The 21,875-nt window shown below is 43.2% G+C and overlaps 1 protein-coding gene across 1 annotated transcript; it reads right to left on the bottom strand.

The window, feature by feature from the left end:
- Positions 1-6,531: 6,531 nt before the first annotated feature.
- LOC134464225 (proline-rich protein 36-like) lies at positions 6,532-17,752 on the bottom strand. The gene is made up of 9 exons (XM_063217700.1): positions 17,740-17,752; positions 16,089-16,270; positions 15,320-15,463; positions 14,877-15,020; positions 14,657-14,758; positions 13,460-14,530; positions 12,343-13,242; positions 7,108-7,227; positions 6,532-6,749 (listed from the first exon to the last, which is right to left on the bottom strand). Exons 1-7 carry the CDS (start codon positions 17,750-17,752, stop codon positions 12,388-12,390), a joined length of 2,511 nt encoding a protein of 836 aa, XP_063073770.1. The 3' UTR covers positions 6,532-6,749; positions 7,108-7,227; positions 12,343-12,387.
- Positions 17,753-21,875: the final 4,123 nt, after the last annotated feature.

Here is a 21,875-nt window from a genome sequence, read left to right on the forward strand (position 1 = left end):
AACTGCAGTTGGATGCTACTCAAGTTGACAGGTAGGCCTGTGATGATCAGCAGGGGGAAATAGACGCGTGATGCGACATGTGTCGATTCAGCATAGACATGCTTCGCAAGTTTTTGTTTTTAAACTTCCATCCCACCGTAGTAGGCCTATAGGGCCAAAGGAAAATTAAATAATCACAGCGTCGGCAGGCTACCAAACGAAGATTCTAGGCGCGTCAAGTTGTTCTATCTTGATAGAACATGGTTCCTACAACTTAACCGACAATAATAGATTAAAAAAGTACCCTACCATAACGGCAGATAAGCGGGATAACGGCCTTCGAGGTCGACCGGTTATACGAAATGAATGGCTTGGCGGAGGCAACTTTCTCTCCGCGCTGAGCGCGTCGCCAAAGTTCAAAGCCGCCGCCTCGCCATTAATTTCGTATAACCGGTCACCTCGTCGGCCGTTATCCCTTACTTATTTAGCACTCCAAACGACGAGACACGATACAAACTGTGTGCATAGAATACGGTGTAGGCTACTATGCATTCGCCGGAGAAGACATTTGGCGCAAATTCTCAAATAGGGTGACGTCGGGATGGCGTGGGACTGTACAGACTACCATAATAGGAGAAATGGGAGGGGCGAGATCCAAAATGGGAGGGGCGGGATCTCAGACATCCAGACCTGCCCACTTCTGCAAACTGCAGTTGGATGCTACTCCTCTTGCTCCATCCGATGTCAGCTTTTCACAGTGGCGTGCACAGATATTTTGGGGGGCAAGTGCTCGAGGGGGAGGCAAGGGGCATGTGAAACTTCCATGGAGCTGCCTTAGGCTACTAGGCTATAGAGGCTGTAGGCCTATATCGAGCGATTATTGTCACATGCTTCTGATGTCAAGCATTTGTAGATGATCATGTCAACATGGAACACAGTAGGCCTATGTTGTGACTAAAAGGGCATTTTTGTCCAGTAGGGCAAAGGGGCAGGTGCTTTAGCACCACCTCGTCCCTATCTGTGCACACTTATGCCTGTTCACCTGTTGATGAGCAGAGGCCTCGTAAGCGCCCCTGGTACAAGATCTTCACCGCCTGCTTTTGAGGCTCATTTAAAATTCACATAATCTATTCACAGGGCACAAAATCTTTTTTTTTTTGTTCTTTTTCTTTTTGTTTAATTTAGGTCTATGGAAAATACCCAGTAGGTATTAGTCAATTAGGCCTAGGCCTACTTATTACAAATTAGCAATCTGTTAACACTGTCAAGCCACAGCCCTTTGACATTTTTATATAAAAATAGGCAACAGCATCTTTTGGGGAAAATCCTTGCACCAAGAAGGGAATGGATTGAATCGATTCGAAATGAGTGATTAATCGATTCAAAGCCCTAAGAATCAAATCGAATCGATACAGGAACATGGCTGCAATACCCAGGCCTAATACGAGCGCACGCGTAGACCTATTAAGCAGTCACACTATCACCTGCTTACATAAAGGAGCTCGTAGCGACAAAACACAATAAAATAAGGCCAGGAAAGACGACGGCATCCCCCGCCCTTGCTGTTAAGCGCCTGCCAACCTAGAGCACAGGAGTAACGGTTACTGGTGAACGCCAAGGTCATGGTGTGGAAGCCACACATGCCTGGCACAGCTGAAAGTGACTGACGGCAACTTCAAGTTGCCTTGTGGCTTGTAGCCGGAAAAGACGCGTCCAGAAGCGTGCTCCTCGCTTCCAGTTGGCTCCGACTAAAAGCAGCTACGGCAAAACAACATCAGTTAGCTACCGTAAACACACATAAGCAAGCATCTCCCGGCCCACAATTAAGATGAGCCTCTCATGTATTCACCAAGGTGCACTTCGCAATCATGTATTCCCCGAGGTGCGCTCCGCAAGCGCCACCAGCATATGCTGCCCAAGCGCCACAACAGCACGCCGGGCACTGATCAGACACACACAAGGCCCAGGCTACGGGGACTGGCAGCAGCGCCCAACAGGTAGACACAGGGCATTTTGAGCAACTCTGAAGGGATCCGCCCTCGCTCACCAAGCACCAATTTACTCACAGGCATACCAACCGGGGACCTAGTCCATCCGGTCACACTATGGTTAACAAAAATGAGTTCATGTTTGACAACACGTGCATTATAGCATTTACACAGCTCCTCAATCTGAGTATGAGAAGTCGCCAAAGGAACTCTTGTATCCACGTTTGCCAGCTGTCTTGCCCTGTGTAGCCTACCAGTTGCCCTTGCATCAGTTACCAACCCAGTAACCAGACATGGGTGGTTCTAGACAGTGGCCAGGGTGGGCCAGGGCCCCTGTAGATTTCCTCCTGGCCCCTGTAGTGGCCCCTGTGCTGAACAGCCAATGAATGCGTAATTTTTGTATATTATATATTCATAACATTAAAAATGTATCTCTTTTGCCTATTTATGTGCCCCCCCCTGAAAAAATAATTGCCCCACATTGCCCCCCCCAACGAAAAAATAATTGCCCCACATTGCCCCCCCCCCCCCCCCCCCCCCCCCCCCCCCCCGGGGAATTTTGGTCCAAAAATGCCCCTTGCAAGCCGAACCAAATGCTCATCATAGGCTACAATTTCAGTGAATTATTCATCATTGAGGCAGTATGTTGGAGACGATGAGGCACACACACACACACACACACACACACACACACACACACACACACACACACACACACACACACACACACACACACACACACACCGATGGAGTAGACAAAGGGGTCAGTTGTCCCAAGCCCAGGGACATGGGGGCCCCAGAATTGGGTACCCGTTACATCAGGGGTGGGGAACCTATGTTTCAAGGGCCGATTGCGGTCCTTGAGGCCGTCTTATCCGGCCCCAGATATAATTTTAACGTTGTACAGTCTCACGTGAAATATGACATGTTTTGTAAAGCAATCTTAGAAATTACATTTGCAATACAAGTAAGTTTCAGGGGACCTGGTGAAGGAGGGGTCTGCAGTAAAGGTGGCCACCTTTAATATAGGCCTAAACTGCAGGTGGAAATCCTGGTTTGTGTCTATAGTACGGCCCTTGGAGGACTTAATAAAATTTGAAGTGGCCCTCGAATGAAAACAGCTCCCCGCACCTGCATTACATGGTATGTACTGAGTGCAGGCAGGTTCGGGTCGGAAGGGTTTTCAGATGACTTTGTCTTGGACCAGGTCAAAGCTGTCACCAGCCTTGCATATACAATAGTAGCCAGGGCAAGTGATTAGGATACCAGATTCTGATCATTTGGATGGGTGAGCGAATACTTTTGGTAATATAGTGTATGTATTGAGTGAAGGCAAAGTTGTTGGGTTTTTTGTTGTTGTTGTTGTTGTTCAGATGCCGCCGGGCCAAAGCTGTTACCAGCCTTGCATATAGTAGCCTACTTGCATGAGTTACTAATTTCTCCACTGAGAGTGAGGTAAGCTCTGGCCTGAGGTTATGGTGCCCTCTATCTGCAGATATCTGATATTACTCCATGAGACTAATTTGCAGCCTTTCTGTAATTCTTAAGGTTTTTTTTTTTATTTCTCTCTCAAAACTGTTACCATTTATCTTTAATATTTGTCATGGTGGTGCCCCTCAGGATTTAACATGTGATTTGTGACATGTTTGTCAAAGAACCCCGCCAAACCTCCAAAAACCATAAGGTGTCATGTTTAAACCTTATGCGGAGAGCCGCCCGGCAGTCTTCAGAGGCCGATGCTGTTATTTTTTGTTTGTTTGTTTTTTTCCTAAACCCTTTGTGCAGAGCCTTTGTTATAACCTCACTGTCACCAAAATTGTAATGACAAAGTCATACTATAAAATTAACCATGGTTTTACTTAAACTAACCATGGTTTTACCACGGTTTATAACTATACATTAAATTACACACTACATGACATTGCCGCTTTTTTATACAACACACATGTTGGTGACAGACAGTCCTTGGAGCAATGTGGGGTTAGGTGCTTTGCTCAAGGGCACTTCAGTCATGGATGGAGGTGTAGGGAGAGGTAAGGGTGGGATTTGAAGCATCAACTCTGTGCTCTTCAGTCCAACTCCCTAACCATTACACCACGGCTGCGAACAAGTTTTCATGTTTTTTTGGGTGACCATGAAACCCACAATTAGCCATGTTTTTTGAGCATGGTGTGTGACTATGGTTAAACTAAATGGTTACTACAGTAAAACCATGGTCAATTTTCGGGTATTGACCAGGAGAGATCAGCAGAGATGTGTACTCCTACGAATTTAAACGAGTTCACTCGCTCCACACATTCACTGTTGATGTACAGGGGGGCAGGAGCATCTCTGTTTCCCCAGAAGTCAAGGATGAGTTCCTTCATCTTGGAGATGTTCTGGGCCAGGTTGTTTGATGCATACCACTCCCACCACTCCCCCTCGGTTATCAACCAGTTATCACTCATTTTGAATTTCAAAGAAACTTTGGAGGTTGCCCAAATTTCAATTTTGAGTGGTAATGTTTTGTGATCAGGCACTCTTGAAATCCTTAAAATTCTTTCTCTCCTCTCTGAATAGAACGGAATACACTGTGCCAACTATCACTTAAGATGTCAGTGAGAGCATCTTCCTGACATTCCCGACATTTTTATTTGATATAATGCTTGATTTATAATTAGAGAATAAGGGGCTGTTTATACATACATGTAGACTGTTCCCTTCATTTGTGCCTTTCGTTTACAAACAAACAGAGGTTTTCCTCTAAAAACGAAGCTTAAAAAAAGATAATCTGTGCACGTCCCAAGACTTCTGAGCCACTGCCTCGCCATTAACCTTGTGTAACTGGTCACCTCCCAACCGTTATCACTTACGTATTTGCCGATGATGTGAACGAAAATATTTTGGTAAGCGTAGAGATGAAAAATGTTTGTTTATCAAAATACCCGGGTATGTATAAACAGCCCCTTAGACACACCCATGCAATGTAGGCCTATCTGATTTGATTTCACATGTCCATCTTCAGTAACATGTAGCCTATAACCTTCAAAGGTCTACAGTCTCAACACAGCCCTCCCCAGGCAGTCACATGTGACACAACTCTCATTTGTCTTCAACAATTAATGCTCTTATCTCCCCTCTGTCTCCAAGTAGACCTATTCCAACTCCCAGCCTACATTCACTGACACAATTTGTATGCACTTCACTCCCATTTCCCCTAAACAGACAGTGTAGGCTGACAGACTGCTGACTTTGTCCTACTATATCTCTCTGACAAATAAACATTTAAATAATGTCCTTTACAACCTTTACTATCATGGCATCCTTATTCTTTAGATTCAGAATAACCCTATACCCTTTGGGCAGTCATGGGAAAGTGGTTAGGGCGTCAGACTTGTAGCCCGAAGGTTGCCGGTCCGACATACTTTAGACACACACACACACACACACACACACACACACACACACACACACACACACACACACACACACACACACACACACACACACACACACACACACACACACACACACACACACAGAAAAGACCTTCAACGAGCTAATATAACAAACTGCTAATATCAGCTGATATTATCATCAGACCGCCATTCCTAAAAAGGACTGTGCACTTTACTCCCCTTCCCCATACGCACGAGTGACTGTCCAATAGCCTAAATATCCTTTTATCCTTCAAACGTCCCTCAGTAGATACACCCTGTCTACTACTACTACTAACACCGTGTCAGCTAAATCATTTAGCCTCAACACCATTAAGAGTGTTAAGACATGGTGGGTGGAGAAATTAACCAGTGCTCTCCTCCATCCATGACTGAGGCACCCTGAGCATGGTACTGTGCTGCCGCACTGCTCCCTCTGGGCGCCAGTGACACACTGACTGTCACCAGCTTTGCATTTAGTCGCCAACTTGTATACGAGTTGCTACCGACCCGCCAGGTTGGTGGGGGGAGTAATCAACCAGTGCTCTCCCCCATCCTCCTCCATGACTGAGGTACCCTGAGCATGGTACCGTCCCACCGCACTGCTCCCCATGGGGCGCCGCTGAGGGCTGCCCCTCTCACGGGTGAGGCATAAATGCAATTTCGCTGCGTGCAGTGTGCAGTGTTCACTTGTGTGCTGTGGAGTGCTGTGTCACAATGACAATGGGAGTTGGAGTTTCCCAATGGGCTTTCAACTTCTCCACTGAAATGATGTCACTTCTGGCACAAGGTTATGGTGCCTTCTATACCTGCATATCTGATATTACTCCATGAGCCAAATGTGAAATACAAATGACTTCAAAATGTATTTAATTCATCTATCAACAATCTTTTTTCTTTAAAATTTATTTTAGAATTAATCAATTGTCTAGATTTTACCCCTTAATGTTGTGAATGCGTTTCATTAAAATCACAATGTGGTCTAGCATCCACCTTAGACAGCAGGAAAAACAACCTGCTATCATCACTTTGTATTTGGCTGCAGTTTAGTTTAAATAGGCTATTTGTCATGGGAGTGCCCCTCGGATATTTCCCCCCATTCATTTTAGTGTATCTACTTTTGACTTGTGATTTATGACATGCATGTCTAGTTTTTGTTTGGCTTTATTTTTTAATATTGTTTATTCAGGATGTTAGAAGAACCAAAAGCTGTCCTCATGCCCCCAACAGCAAGCCAAAGGCGACGGTGGCAAGGAAAAACTCCCAGACGCTGGAAGAAACCTTGGGAGGAGCCAGACTCTTGGGGGGACCATCCTCCTTGGTCTGATGCTGGGACAGCAGACAGGTGTGTTGGTCTGAAGAGCAGCTGCAACAAGAAACATCAGGAACATTAATGTCATAGCCAGAGCCACATTACCACACAGGGTAGATATGGCTGCAGTCTAGGGCCCCAGCTGCCAAGGGGCCTCCAATCGGCCAAAAAATGCAGACAAGATACAATACTATATTCTTTTCTGTTGTGTTGAATACAGTTGAAAGACCGTTGGCAGACAGTTGATAGACACTGTCTAAGTTAATGTTGAGAAATTCGCTCAAGCGCACAGACATGATTGTTTACAAAAAAATATTTGTACATACAATCACAAGATATTAATTGAAGTGTGCATATCAGATCCTCAATTAACAAGTTAAAGTGTCATCTTCCCATTTTCCACAGTTTCTACCTTTAAGTGGAGAGTTCCTGCTCGGGCTGAGGTATCTGCTTCCAGTGATCTCCTCTGGCTGCCTTGGTGTATGATACTCAGTGCGGATGGTAGTTCATCTTCAAGACACGCCAGGCTGACCTTGTTAGATAGTGAAAACTATAAAGGTAAATGTCATCAAATAAGCCTTTTTTGGTGATCAATTTTTTTTATTATGTTTTTAATACATCACAGAAAAACAAAACAAGACAACGATCATGGACAACAATCAACATCTACCCCCCCCCACACACACACACACACACACACACACACACACCCACACCCACACCCACACACACACACACACACACAGGTCTCATTCCCAGCTCGCTCACCCAGTTCTAGAAAACACACAAATAATGTTAACAGCTCAGCATAAGAGGATAGTAGAAGAGAATAAGAAGATGAAAAAGAACAAGCCATCATCCCAGCATCCTGCTTATAAAAGATGACCACTCATTGATGTTCTTCCTCAGAGCACCGTGCATACTGGCCACAGATTTTTCGAGTTTGGCGAGGTCTATGACTGTATTAATCCAATGTTGTTGTGACAAAGCATGAGGAGTTTTCCATCTTTGTGCAATTAGCGGCAGTTAGGGCTACCAAGAGCCAGCGTTGCTGCACTAGGGAAATGTCCAGCTCACTGAAATCATTTAGTAACAGAATCCTTGGGGAGCAAGGGATGGTGTGGTTAAGAATAGGAGACATCTTTTGAGAAACCATTTCCCAAAACATTTGTACCCCAGACCATGTGTAGAAACGTTCCTGTGGCTACAGATGAGCACAGCTCGCATGTGGGTGATTGTTTTCTTTTCATATGAAATAATTTAAGAGGAGTGGTATAGAGTCTGTGAATGAAGTTATAATGAATCATCTGATGGTTAGGGTTACGAGATGATAGGACTGTCTTTGACCAGACTGGTGTCCAATTGATTGTGGAGGGTGTGATAGACAGGTCACGGCTCCAAAGAGCATCAACTTGTAAAGGCTTTTCCACACATTTGGCAATATAGGTATAGAGATTAGAAATCAGATTTTTGGTGGATAAACAAATATTTTGTATTGGGTGACATTCTAGTTTCTCTCCCCAGGGTACCCTGTATGCACGGAGAGCACTACGAATTTGAAGGTAGAAAAAACAAGGCCGACAGGCGGACAACAGATGCGTCCCTCTATGCCAGTTCCAACTATGCCATCCCCCCCCCCCCCCCCCCCCCCCCAAACGCCCCCCCTGGCCTCCTCCTAGCCTGTCAACGCCCCCCGAGGATGTACTTTTTGTTTATTGGTCATCATGGACACTCCAAATATTGTGGCAGGCAGCAAGGCAGCAAAATGGCGAGACATGGCTTTATTTTTTGCAGTTTAGGGTATAATAAGCTTATCATCATTATTGGATTTGGAAAAGAACCATAGGCTATGATTTGAAATTTCACATAGCCTAGATGAAGTGAAACATTACAAATTACCAGACATTTATTAGGCCTAACAACCTTTAGTATCACGCCATTTCAGCAGTATGTGCATGTGGGAAAGAATCTAAACATCGACAAATAATAAATAAATAAAACCGTTTGGGTGAATCATGCGCTTATGGACTTTTTTTTCAATACCAGCTTCACCGTCAAGGCACAAAGCAGTGAAACTCAATTACCCAGAATGCTGCACGTGAGCTCTCTAACCGGGTGGTGATTCTGGAAAACAAACATGGCGGCAACTCGCTTTACTACCTTAATAATGTGTTAATCCAACGCTAGATTTCTTAACTGATGAAAATCGAAGGCAAAAATCAACATTGTAGTGTCTAAATATGAGGTCGATTGGTCTATTTGTGGCGTACATCACGATCGGCTGAGTTGTTGGCCTCACGTTTGTCAGTTAGCCTGTGGCTAGGCTACTTTTCGCCAACGTTAGCATCCGGTTAGAAAGGCTATGCTTGCACGCATTCGCTCCGGTCCAAAATGGCAAGTCTGCCGCCTTGTGGCCACATGAAGGAACAATTGAAAGAATGCGTTTCAGACACAATTGAAGGAATGCGTTTCAGACGGACGGACGGACGGACGGACGGACGGACGGACGGACAGACAGACCCTCTTATAGAGATAATAATAATAATAATTGTATTTGTATAGCACTGTGTCATACAAGGCATGTAACTCAAAGTGCTTAACAAATGGGAAAAAACATTGTTAGAGATAGATTTAAAAGGAGAGGAGAGATAGATTTAAAAGGAGAGGTATAGAGGAGAGGCAGAAAAAGCAGGAAGGCAGAGGAAGAAGAGATAGACAGAGAATGTAGAGTCATAAGGTCAACGTAGGTTAGGACCAGGATTCTTAGATGTGTAAGGTCCATAGTGGCTGGGCCTATCATAAGTCATAGATAGTCACACAGAGATTGGGCGCTCAGGTGCGGCCCCTGGTGGCATCAGGGGTGAGGAAAAACTCCCTTTCGCTTGATTCATAGTTTGTGAGGGGGAAAAAAAAAAAAAAGCTCAGTGAGGTCTGAGAAAAAAGACCCCCTGTAGTCAGGAAGAAACCTCAGGCAGAGACCAGCGGCCACCTAGGGGAGCCCCCTGCCAGGGCTGGATTGCGAGTAGTAAGGGCGCTGCGGCGGCTGGGACACTATGACGTCTTGGCAGCTAGGAGTTGGCAAGGATGAAGAGGTGGGTCTTCAGCTGCTTTCTTAAAAGGAGTCGACGGAGGTGGCTGATCGGATCTCGATGGGGAGGGTGTTCCATCTCTTGGGCGCATAGCAGGCAAACGCGGCGTCGCCGATCTTCTTCTGCGGGGGGGTGGGGGTCCTTAGCAGCTTGGCATCAGTGGACCTGAGAGCTCGAGCAGGGGCATAAAAAGAGAGCATGTCTGAGATATAGCTAGGGGCAAGTCCATTTAATGCTTTAAATACTGTGAGCAGAATCTTAAAGTCGATTCTGTATGAGACAGGTAACCAGTGCAGGTCTGCCAAGACAGGAGAGATGTGCTCTCTCATTCTGGTTCTTGTTAGGATTCTTGCAATTCTTGAATTTTGAATGAGTTGCAATTTGTCAATTATTTTTTTTGGGAGACCAGAGAAAAGAGCATTGCAGTAGTCTATCCTACTGGTGACAAAGGCATGAATAAGTTTCTCAGCGTCTTGTCGGGGGGCCAAGCCGCGCACTTTGTTGACATTTCTAAGATGGAAAAAAGCAGATTTTGTCATCTTGTTGATGTGAGGCTCAAAGCTCAAATCCGAGTCTATGACCACACCTAGGCTAGTAACCTTATCTTTAATGTGTATGCTTAGGTCACTAGGGCTTAAGTGGAGTTTTGCACGTTTTTTCTTAGGCCCAATGAGCAACACTTCAGTTTTATACATTAATTTTAGGAAGTTACTGTTCATCCAATCTGTAATGGCAGACATGCATTTAGTCAAGGCATGAATGGCAGTGGTTTGGCTAGGCTCGACAGAGATATATAGTTGAGTGTCATCGGCATAGCTATGAAAATCAACATTGTGCTCTCTGATGATGGAGCCCAGGGGCAACATATAGAGAGAGAAGAGGAGGGGGCCCAAGCAACTACCCTGAGCAACTCCAAAAGGCACATCATACTTGTTGGAGACGTATTCTCCGATGGTGACAAAAAACTGTCTTCCTGTAATATATGTTTTGAACCACTCTAAGACGTGACCGGACAAGCCTACCCAAGATTCAAGGCGGTCAATTAGTATGTTGTGGTCTATCGTGTCAAAGGCGGCACTGAGGTCGAGGAGGATAAGTGCTGAAACTTTGTTTGCGGCAGTGTTGAGCCTAAGATCACTTATTATTTTGGTTAGTGCTGTTTCGGTGCTATGGTTGGCTCTAAAGCCTGATTGGAATTTTTCCAAGATATCATTCCCAGCCAGATGTTGATTAAGCTGTTTAAATACAACTTTTTCTAGTACCTTGCTTATAAGACTGGCTGGGACGCATCTAAAAAGAAGTACCAGGTAGGTCGTAGTGGGATTTTAGGTCTTGAAAAGATCTTAGTGTATTATCTGATGTAATGTCAGAGAGGGTATTAATCCCTTTGTCACTCCACTGAGGAAATGAAATGGGTTGTTTCCCCAAACAGAGATCAAAGTTATTGAATAACGGAAGGTAGGAATGATATTTCAGGTGGGTTTTGGAATAAGATTCTACGGTTCTCCAAATAAGCCTTGTGGACACTGGGGGCCTCAATAACCTGCATCAATCACTCCAGATGCTACGATGCAATATAATCATTCTGGTCTTGAAAAAACACATCAGCCTGAAGGGTTAATTCTACCTCATGTCAAATAAACCTTTTAGACATTATAGTTATATATATATATATATATTATATTATAGTCACGAACCTCCATAACCGCGTTCAATTGCAAAATTGAAGGAAAAAATAACTCCTTACTACAAACTTCCATAACCTCTTTCAACTGAATATTTGAGGAAAAAAAATCTCCTAACCTCTATGACATTTCTCATACAAACCATGACACTGATTGCTGTTGCACAGTATGGCGTCAGGAGATCCTGGGCAGACTCACATCCCCACCTTAGAACCCTGTGGTTGTTTCTTCATTTGCTCTTTACACCACTAACCATGTGAAGCAGAACCATTTTAGTACCCCTCGTTTATTTGGCTGTATGATTGAGAGTGTAAGTATCTTTCATGTTTAACTCCTTAGCTCAGAGTCTCCGTTAAAATCTTATGGGTAGTGTTTACATGATGTTTTTAATTCCGAATTAATAATTCCAAATGAAATAGTCGAGATCACTTTGATCTTTCATTTAATTCCGAATTGTGAAGCGTTTATGTGACGTTTTCAAAGCAGAATTAAGCTTTATTCAAAATTCAAGTGAGTTAATTCTGAATTAAATGTCTCATGTAAACGAGGCCAAAGTTATCAAAATGGTAATGACCAAGTCTTATTTGGTTACTTAAAACTCTGCATTGTCATAGCAAAGTTGTTATTATGTAGTTGAGTGTTTTCAGCAAAGTGTGAATAGGCCTGTAGACAGGCCCATCTGCAGTAAGAATTGGTACATAAATAAACATCTTCATCAAGATCCTTGCACACAACAAATTCTTTGTCACATCAAAGGAATTCGACCAGTTCAATTCTGGACCCTTTTTCCATTTCAGAAATTGAAAAAAAGTGTGTAGCCTAGAGTTAAGGAAACAACAGACAACAGCCCTTACACTAGAAACATTCACTAACCTTTATGTCCGTCTCGCTTCTTCTAACAGGTCCTGCCGGGTTCTTTTAAACAAGGTTGCTGAGACGAGCTTCACCCACTCTCACTCGTCTCAGCACAGCCCTCATCTTACAGAGCCAGTCATTTGCCTCCTGTTCGGCAGCGGACCTCTCCTCCAGCCCTCTCTTCTTCTTCTCCTCCTCCTCCTCTCTTTTCTCCATCTCCCGACTCTTCTGAATCTTTTCCTCAGCCTCCCTCCTCATTTTCACATTTTCCAACTTTTGCAGCTCATATTTTAGCCATTCTGCCTTCTTTTCCTCTTTCAGCAACATGTCCACTTGCTTCTTGAATTTCTTTGTTATCTTGCTGTCCTTTTGTTTGTCTTCTTGTCTGCACATTATTCTACAGCGCCTCATGTCTATGATTATGGTTCTCACAGTAACATTTTCTTCGTTCGTTTTTTGCTCTTCTTTCCTCCTCTCTTCCTCATGTATTCTTATCATTTCCTGTTTTTTCATTTCCAACTTCTCTTTGAGCAGCTTTTTAAACTCTTTGTCCTGTTCCTTTTCAAGCTTTTTCGGTTGAACCTTCTCTTCCTTTGCCTCTTTGGGATGAGCCTTTTGTCTCTTTTTTTCTTCATTCTCCTCCTCCACCAGCTTCTTTTTGTTGTTCTTTAAGCATGCTGCTAGCTGGCCCTTGACTATTTTCAACTCGGTTTCAACCCTCCTCTGGCCGTTCAAAATGTCCATTTTATCACCTTTTTTGACCCTCTTCACAATGATTTTCTCGTCTTTGTGGTGAGCCTTGGCCTCTTCTTTAAGCTTTCTGACCAAGTCAAGTTTCAATTTTGTTGAGAGCACCAAAACTCGCAGACTCTCAACCTTTGATTGTCCTTCACAGCCCTCTTTGTGTTCCAATGCATCCTGCAAGAAGAAACAAATGCATGAAATAGCATTTTAGGATTATGCATCTGGGTATCTCATTAAAAGGAAACAAATATGACCACACGGCCGTAGTAACCAGACTAACGGAAGGTAGGTAGGCCTAATTGTATCCTGGCATGCAGAAAATCATCACATTGTTGATGATGAAATATCTTAAGATTCGAATGTAACAAACGTGGTATCAGTTTAAACTCACTCTTGGTGTTATTGTCTGTGTTGCCTTGTGCTCAGTCAACACTGTACGGGAGGAGATGGGGGCATGGGACTTGCTGGTCTCTGAGTCAGTCAGCTTGTCATCTGGATCGATGGATGCCTCAGCACTGGACCTCTTCTTCCTGCACCTTTGCATTGCATTTGCAGGTGGCAGAGGAGGCAGCGGTCTTGGCCGCACTGCAGGACTGCATGCCTGTTGCAGAGGAGGCAGCGGTTTTGGCCGCACTGCAGGTCTGCATGTCTGTTGCAGAGGAGGTAGCGGTCTGCGCCGCACAGGTCTGCATTGCTGTTTCAGGGCCTCTCGAATCTTCTCGACATCAGAGTGTGAGACGGTGGCAAGTTGATCCACTGGTGACAGAGGAGAGAGTGGTCTTCGCTGCACCGCAGGACTGCCTGTCTGCTCGACCTCTCGAACCCTCCTCTCGTGCTTAGAGGGTGTGACGCCAGCAAGTTGATCCGCTGGGGGCAGAGGAAGTAGCGATTTTTGCTGCACTGCAGGTCTATATGTCTGTGACAGAGGAGAGAGCGGACTTCGCTGTACTGCAGGTGTGCATGTCTGCTCGGCCTCTCGAATCCTCCTCTCGTGCTCAGAGGGTGTGACGGCAAATAGTTGATCCAGTGGTGACAGGGGGGGAACCGGTTTTAGTCCCATGGCAACAAGTAGATCCGCTGGTATCGGACCAGGTTTGAGTGTCATGGCAGCGAGTTGATCCAGTGGTAGCAGACGAGGCAGCGGTTTTCGCTGCACTGCAGGACTGCATGTCTTCTCGGACTCTCGAGCCCTCATCTCGTGCTCAGCGAGTGTGACAGCAGGGCAGGGTGGATCTTCGCTCACTCTCTCACAGCCGACAAGTCTTACAGAGCACAGATGTGGCCCTACCTCTGGAGGTGCTGAGCCTGGTGCCGTATGGGTGGCCATCTCCCACACAGACTCCAGAGTACAGACAGATGATCTGGGGGGATTCTCCATAATCTCCAAAGAAGACCCAGCTGACCTGGATGGACCTTTCATGGTCTCCACAGCCTCCTCAGACAGCTCTGCATCCTTTGGCAACTGTTTTATGGGAACACAAATATACACCTTTACAGCTTCTTACACATGAAATATGTGTATCATTAACTTGGAATGTTTTTGTTGGGATAACTTTTTTGTAAAAGTTTTGTTTATACTGTATATTACATCGGCCTGCAAGAGATCCGGTTCTTCCACCACAGGATATGATCTGGACGGATCTTTCATAGTCTCCACAGTGTCTTCATATATCTCTGCATCTTTTGGCAACTGTGTTATGAGGGGGAAAAAAAAACTTAACAGCTTCTTATGCATGCAATACGTGTATCATTAACTTGGGATAACTTTTGTGGATATATGAATTTGTTTGGATTTGTTTGTGTATTACATCGGTCTGCAAGGCATCCAGTTCTTCCACCACAGGAGATGATCTGGAGGGACTCTCTATGATCTCAAAAGAAGACCCAGCCGACCTGGACGGACCTCCCATGGTCTCCACAGCCTCCTCAGACAGCTCTATATCCCTTGACATCTGTTTTATGGAAGAAAAAAAACATAACAGCTTCTTATGGATGCAATACGCGTATCATTAACTTGGGGTAACTTTTGGAAACTTTTTGTTTTTATATTACATCGGCATTCAAGAGATCCGGTTCTCCCACCACAGGAGATGACCTGGATGGATGTTTCACAGTCTCCAAAGCATCTTCATCCTTTGGCAACTGTTTTATGAGAACAGAAATATACACCTTTACAGCTTCTTACACATGCAATACGTGTATCATTAAGTTGGGATAACTTTTGTGTATCATGAATTTGTTTATATATTACATCAGTCTGCAGGAGATCCAGTTCTTCCACCACAGGAGATGATCTGGAGGGACTCTCTATACTCTCCAATGAAGACCCAGCCGACCCGGACGGACCTTCCATGGTCTCCACAGTGTCTTCAGATATCTCTGCATCCTTTGGCAACTGTGTTATGAGGGGGAAAAAAACCTTTACATTTTTTATGTATAGGCCTGGTTGCCAGCATTTAGGTATTAATTAATTAAATAATATGTTGATCTAAGGCTTCGTGAGAAAGTAGATTAACCACTGCGCTTGGTTTGTTGCTATGGGCACCACTTTCTAATCTAGTGAGGAAATCAGACGCGCCTCTAGCAGAAGCGTGTAAGGACGCGCGTGGAACAATTGCTGCGACTGTCAGACTGACTTGACAACCAAATGCGATAGAACTAACAACTGGGGTCTTGACTTGACAACCAAATGCGATAGAACTAACAACTGGGGTCTTAACTTGACAACCAAATGCGATAGAACTAACGACTGGGTCTTGACTTGACAACCAAATGCGATGGAACTAACGATTGGGTCTTGACCATAGCAACCTTTAGTTTAGAATTAGTAACGGCAGCTCCCCAGAAAGAAGCACCTTAGACGCACGCATGCCTGCATGACATAGGTGTCCTGCTCTCTGGGAATAATTGATTGACGCCTGCTCAGCCAATCAGAGGACGTCCCGACTGCTCACTGGGTGATAAGTGTATCATTAACTTTGGTGTGCAATACAGTATGAATGGATTTGTTTATATATTACATCGTCCTGCAGGAGATCCGGTTGTTCCTCCACATGAGATGATCTGGAGGGACTCTCTATCGTCTCCAAAGAAGACTCTCCATAGAGAAGACTCTCTATAATCTCCACAGCCTCCTCAGACAGCTCTGCATCCTCTTCCAACTGTTTATGTGAAAAAAACCAACCCCAAAATGTAACAGCTTCTTATGGATGCAATACGCGTATCATTAACTTGGGATAACTTTTGTGCATAATATGAATTTGTTTGGATTTGTTTATATATTACATCAGTCTGCAGGAGATCCGGTTCTTCCACCACAGGAGATGACCTGGATGGATGTTTCACAGTCTCCAAAGCATCTTCATCCTTTGGCAACTGTTTTATGAGAACATAAATATACACCTTTACAGCTTCTTACACATGCAATACCTGTATCCTTAACTTGGGATAACTTTTGTGTATAATGTGAATTTGTTTGGATTGTCTTCAGACAGCTCTGCATCCGTTGGCATCTGTATTATGTGGAAGGCAACAATAAACATAAGCCTATTGTACATGCATCATTAACTTGGAATGGATCATATGAATGGATTTATTATTTATTGTGACTCATTGAATGTGACTCGTACTCTGTTCTTTCTGTCTGCTATGCCAAAAACATGCCACATATGCAGTGAGCATTCTATGTTGGTGTATTCAGGCCTGATCTACAGCTACCTCAGGCCTCTTTTCAATTTTTATTCTTCCTTCAGCCCTTCATGTCAGTAATATTGAATGTCATTCACTTCAGTTTAAGAACACACATTTCAAAAGCATCCACACTGTGGTACTGAGTGTCACAGACATTGATTTACCACTAATGTTTTCACGTGATAATGGCATACAGTAAGTTCAGAAGACATACCACAGGTGTCACTGTTGATTCTTGACTGCTGTCCTCTGCACGCTGAAAAAACAAAGAAACAAATAAACAAACAAAAAGCAATGACCTTTCAGCAAATAGATCATTAAAAAAGAATTCATCATTAGGTCCCACAATACATTATGTTATTCAGTTCAATCTTGAAAGCATTGACACCACTTTATATTGTGAAATGTCTATGGGTGTTTTCACACCCTGTCCCTTTCAGCCATTTAAGTCAACTCGGGCCTGTGACTCTGCATTTTGTGTGTATGTGAACACCCAAAATATCCAGACCCCTCGGAAGTGAACCATCCTGAGACCTTTATTGTGGTCTCAGTATGGTTTGCTTATGAGTCCTGAAAAGTCACACTTGTTATAGGTGTAATAACTCGAGAGCACTAAAGGACCAGGTGTGATCAAAAAGGACTGACACACCACAAAAGCCTAATGGGACAAGAAAAGGCAGCTGGTTCTTTATGCAAAACACTCGCAATATGAACAAAACAAAAACAAATTGAGTACTTTTGCTGTCGGTTCACTTTTTGGTCCACTTAAAGAGGACTGAGTTTGGTTACAGGGGACTAGGTGTGAAAATACCCTAAAATAATGCCTTAACGAGTGGGTTGAAGCATTTGTGAAGAAAAGGAGCTCTTGCTTACAGGTTCTGGACTGACACGTGCCGAACGCATCTGGACACCTATGAAGAGAGAAAGTATAAAGTTATTTCCTCCTGTAAATGGATACAAAATACATAGCACTTTACACACCTTGCACACTCATAATATTGATTTCTTTGTACACTTACAAGTATATCAACAAATTAAACTGAAAGCCTACCAGAGATCACCTGGTGTGCATGTAGGCTGTATATAATATTACTTTATCTCACTCAGTAGTTCTTTCATGTGTCTGTATCACTGACTTCTATACAAGTCAGTGGTCTGTATCTCACTGTCAGTGTGGTAAAATGAGCTTTCAAAGTAGCTTTGGAATGTTATGTCATACTGGTATACATCATGACATCATAAATACTCCCTGGTAGCTATGGGGAACTGGGACTGTAACTGTAGCTGTAGCATTTAGAAATGGCATCCAGTTTTGATATTGGGCTGCACTGCACACACTCATTTTGTGTGTCAAAGGAACTTTTCAGGTTCCCCAAATTTCAATTTTGAGTGGTAATGTTTTGTGATCAGACGCTCTTGAAATCTTTAAAATTCTATATTGCATCTCTGAATAGAACGGTATAAACTGAGCCAACTATCACTTAAGATGTGTGTGAGAACATCTTCCTGATATTCCTGACATATTCCTGACATACTTAATGCTTGGTTTATAATCTGAGAATAAGCCACATGTAGGCTACGCCTATCTGATTTGATTTCACGTGTCCATCTTCACTAACACGTATAACCTTCAAAGGTCTACAGTCTCAACACAGCCCTCCCCACACATTCACATGTGACACAACTCTCCTTTTTGACTTCAACAATTTATGCTCTTATCTCCCCTCTGCCTCTCCCCTCCCCAAGTAGGCCTATTCCAAACCAGTCTACATTCACGGACACAATTTGTATGCAATTTATTCACATTTCCCTTAAACAGACGGTGAAGGCTGAAAGACTGCTGACTTTGTCCTACTGTATCTCTCTGACAAATAAACAGTTCAATAATGTATTTTATGACAACTTCTACAACCTTATTCCTAAAATTCCTAAAATTAAAAAATTCAGGAGCAACTTTTCAGCATTAAAATACACTGGTGGTGAGGAAGTGTGTGGGCCTACAGATGGTGTAGGCTGACAGACTGCTGACTTTGTCCTACTATACCTCTCTGACAAACATAAACATTTCAATAATGTCCTTTACAAACTTCTACAACCATGGCATCCTTATTCCTTATTCCTTATTCCGTAAATTCATAACCCTTTAATAGTCAACCAATCAAACTTACCAAATCACTGCAATGCCTCATCAGTTATCTGGTTCTAATGCATTAAGGCTTACCTCACTCAATAGCTTGTGTTGTGCCTGTATCTTACATTCAGTCTGGTAAAATGAGGATTACCAAAACATTTTATAATGTTACAGTGCCACTGGTGTCATACCAAAGCATTATGTAAGGGTTAACGTTCGGCGAGAAGGTCGCTACCGTGGAATAGCAGCACGACAGAGAGAATCTTTAGACCCCGACGCGGAGCGGAGGGGTCTTGTTCTCTCTGAAGTGCTGCTATTCCACAAAGCGACCGACTCGCCGAAAGTTAACCCGCTTATTATAGACTAGGCAGAAATCTCAGGAAACCCTTCAGAAAAAGGGTCTAGCGGCAAATTTGAGGAAAAGTCGGTAAACATGCTATTTCCCATAATTTGAGGGTGCTGAATCCAAATATTTAGTTTACCAAGCTGAATTTTGAGTTTTAAGCCTGCTAATTAGCATAATAGCATAGCAGTCATACTAGGCGAATGGAGATTCTTTGTCTCTGCAATATCTTTTGAAAGAATTGATCAATTGTCACCAAATCTTGTATGCTGATGCTCCAGCATGTGTACATGTATTGTCTATATTTTGGAAGCCACTGGTTTCAAGATGACTGACTTTCAAGATGGCCGACTCATAAAATGTTAACAAAAAGTCCCATACTAATGCAAATTACAAGGATGGCACAAAACATCCAGCTTGGTAAACATAATATTTCTAATCAGAACCCCCAAAATATGTGAAAATGGACTATTTACCGACTTTTCTTCAAATATGCCACTAGCATTCTTTTTTTCTTAAAATTGTACTAGTACACAACTGTGCAAAAATCGCCGAAATACATTCAGAAAAAGGGATCTAACAGCAAATTAAATTGATATTATCTATAAGTTGAGGGTGGTGATTCTAAATATTATGTTTGCCAAGACAGATTTTGAGGTTTAAGTGTGTTAATTAGCATAATAGCATAGCAGTCATATAGGCGAATGGGTCATTTCACGTGAAATCAGACACTTTGGGACCCGACCGACCCGGATTTCAATCATACTTGGTGTGCCTTTTTAGTAGCAAGGTAGCACCCCAGAACTGCGTTGGTTTGAATCTGACACTAATATTAAGGGAGAAACAGACTAGGAAAGGTTCACATGTGAGGACACTATAGGCCTACATTCAGCCTTGAATATATTTCAAGTCAGTGTTAGTCACAAAAAGATGCCTGTGGTGTTGTTTGAAAGCTCTTTTCCGGCTCTAAATATTGCACAATCAGCTTGGAATACAACAACTCTCAGAAGATGAATTATGATAAATTGAAAAATTAAAAATTGAATATCTAAAAAAGCTATATTTTAAAATGGCCAGTTCCTTGTCCAAACGTAGCCGGCAATGTCATGAGCAACACCTCAAATGCTGGTGTTTGGTTCGTTATTCATTTCAGAGAGAATTTGACTCACAAATATGGCATCATACAGAGCACTTACTAATAATATGGTAATGCCATAGTAGCATCACATGACAAAACAAAAACAAAACAAAAATGGTCAGTGTCCATGGTCCCAGGTTTCAGAAACTAAGGCAGATGTCCAGTTATACACACCAAATGATGATATGTGAATGTTTGAACATTCCTTCTCTGTGTACCTGTGCCATCCTCCCTTTACCGTACTTTAAAAAGATAATCAATGGCTACACTCTCATTTTGTACTCTACCAGTGCATTTGAAGCAGCAGCTGTGTCTTTTGTAGATAGTGTATAAGTACGTCCCGTTGCAGTTACAGGCTCCACTACCAGAAGCACATCCTGATGATCCATGACAAGTCTATCTGGTCTGAAGGGAAAAGTGAAGGATGGAGATGGTCCATGAGGATGCAGGAAGTTCAGTTTCACCTCTCCAGTGCTCGGCATACATTCCTTAACACATGCTAGCCACCAGTTGCCATCATATACAGCTACAACATACCCTTTGATGCTTGAAATAAATGTAACACATTCCTTTACTGAGCTCACTCTTTCAACTCTGCCTTCTCTGAATTCTGGAAATGGCCTAACTTCCACTGTGTCCATTGACAATGGGCAGAAGCTGTGTAGTTTTTGAGTACCTGGAATAGTTCTTGCAGATTCAAACCTTTTCAACAGGTTATCAGCTTCATGATGGTACATCTCTGTTGTGGCAAACTGGCAATGGATGTTCTTGACATTACCCTTGACAAATTCAAACAGTTTGTATGGCGTTACAATTTAATTGTCAATAGGACGTTGCAGACTTGCTCGTGCAGCAAGCCATTTAACTGTCCCTCCAACGCCATCACATGGACCTTTGCCATATGATGTGGCAAAAAAGTGCCACTCTGCAGTTATGTGAAAATCTGCCTCGTGGTGGCACACATTTGTTATGTTTTTAAGGTTCTTATATTGTGCAGCACAGCCATCAGAAAAATATATGATCTTCTTTGGACGTTCTGTCATTGACGAAGTGTCATTGAGGAACTGAATTAGGAGCTTCTGAAACAGATGTACAGCAATTGTATCGTGAATGTTGCAGTCTGAAATAACAACAAAACAGATTTTTTTTCCCCCAGTTTCAACTGATCTTGGTAGTAGCATACAAATGGATGGATTGTGGCCTTCACTGGTTGTCCCAGTGAAATGATTGAATAGCATCTTGAACTACAAAACCATAGTTTTCTGCAAAATCTGCTACCACTAAAAACGTTCCTAGTTCAAGGGAGTCAGTCAAGGATAAAGGTAACTGCAACGGGACGTACTTATACATTATCTACAAAAGACACAGCTGCTGCTTCAAATGCACTGGTAGAGTACAAAATGAGAGTGTAGCCATTGATTATCTCTTTAAAGTACGGTAAAGGAAGATGGCACAGGTACACAGAGAAGGAATGTTCAAACATTCACATATTTGGTGTGTATAAA

The sequence above is a fragment of the Engraulis encrasicolus genome, chromosome 15 (genome assembly GCF_034702125.1).
Source record: "Engraulis encrasicolus isolate BLACKSEA-1 chromosome 15, IST_EnEncr_1.0, whole genome shotgun sequence".
Taxonomy (NCBI): domain Eukaryota; kingdom Metazoa; phylum Chordata; class Actinopteri; order Clupeiformes; family Engraulidae; genus Engraulis; species Engraulis encrasicolus.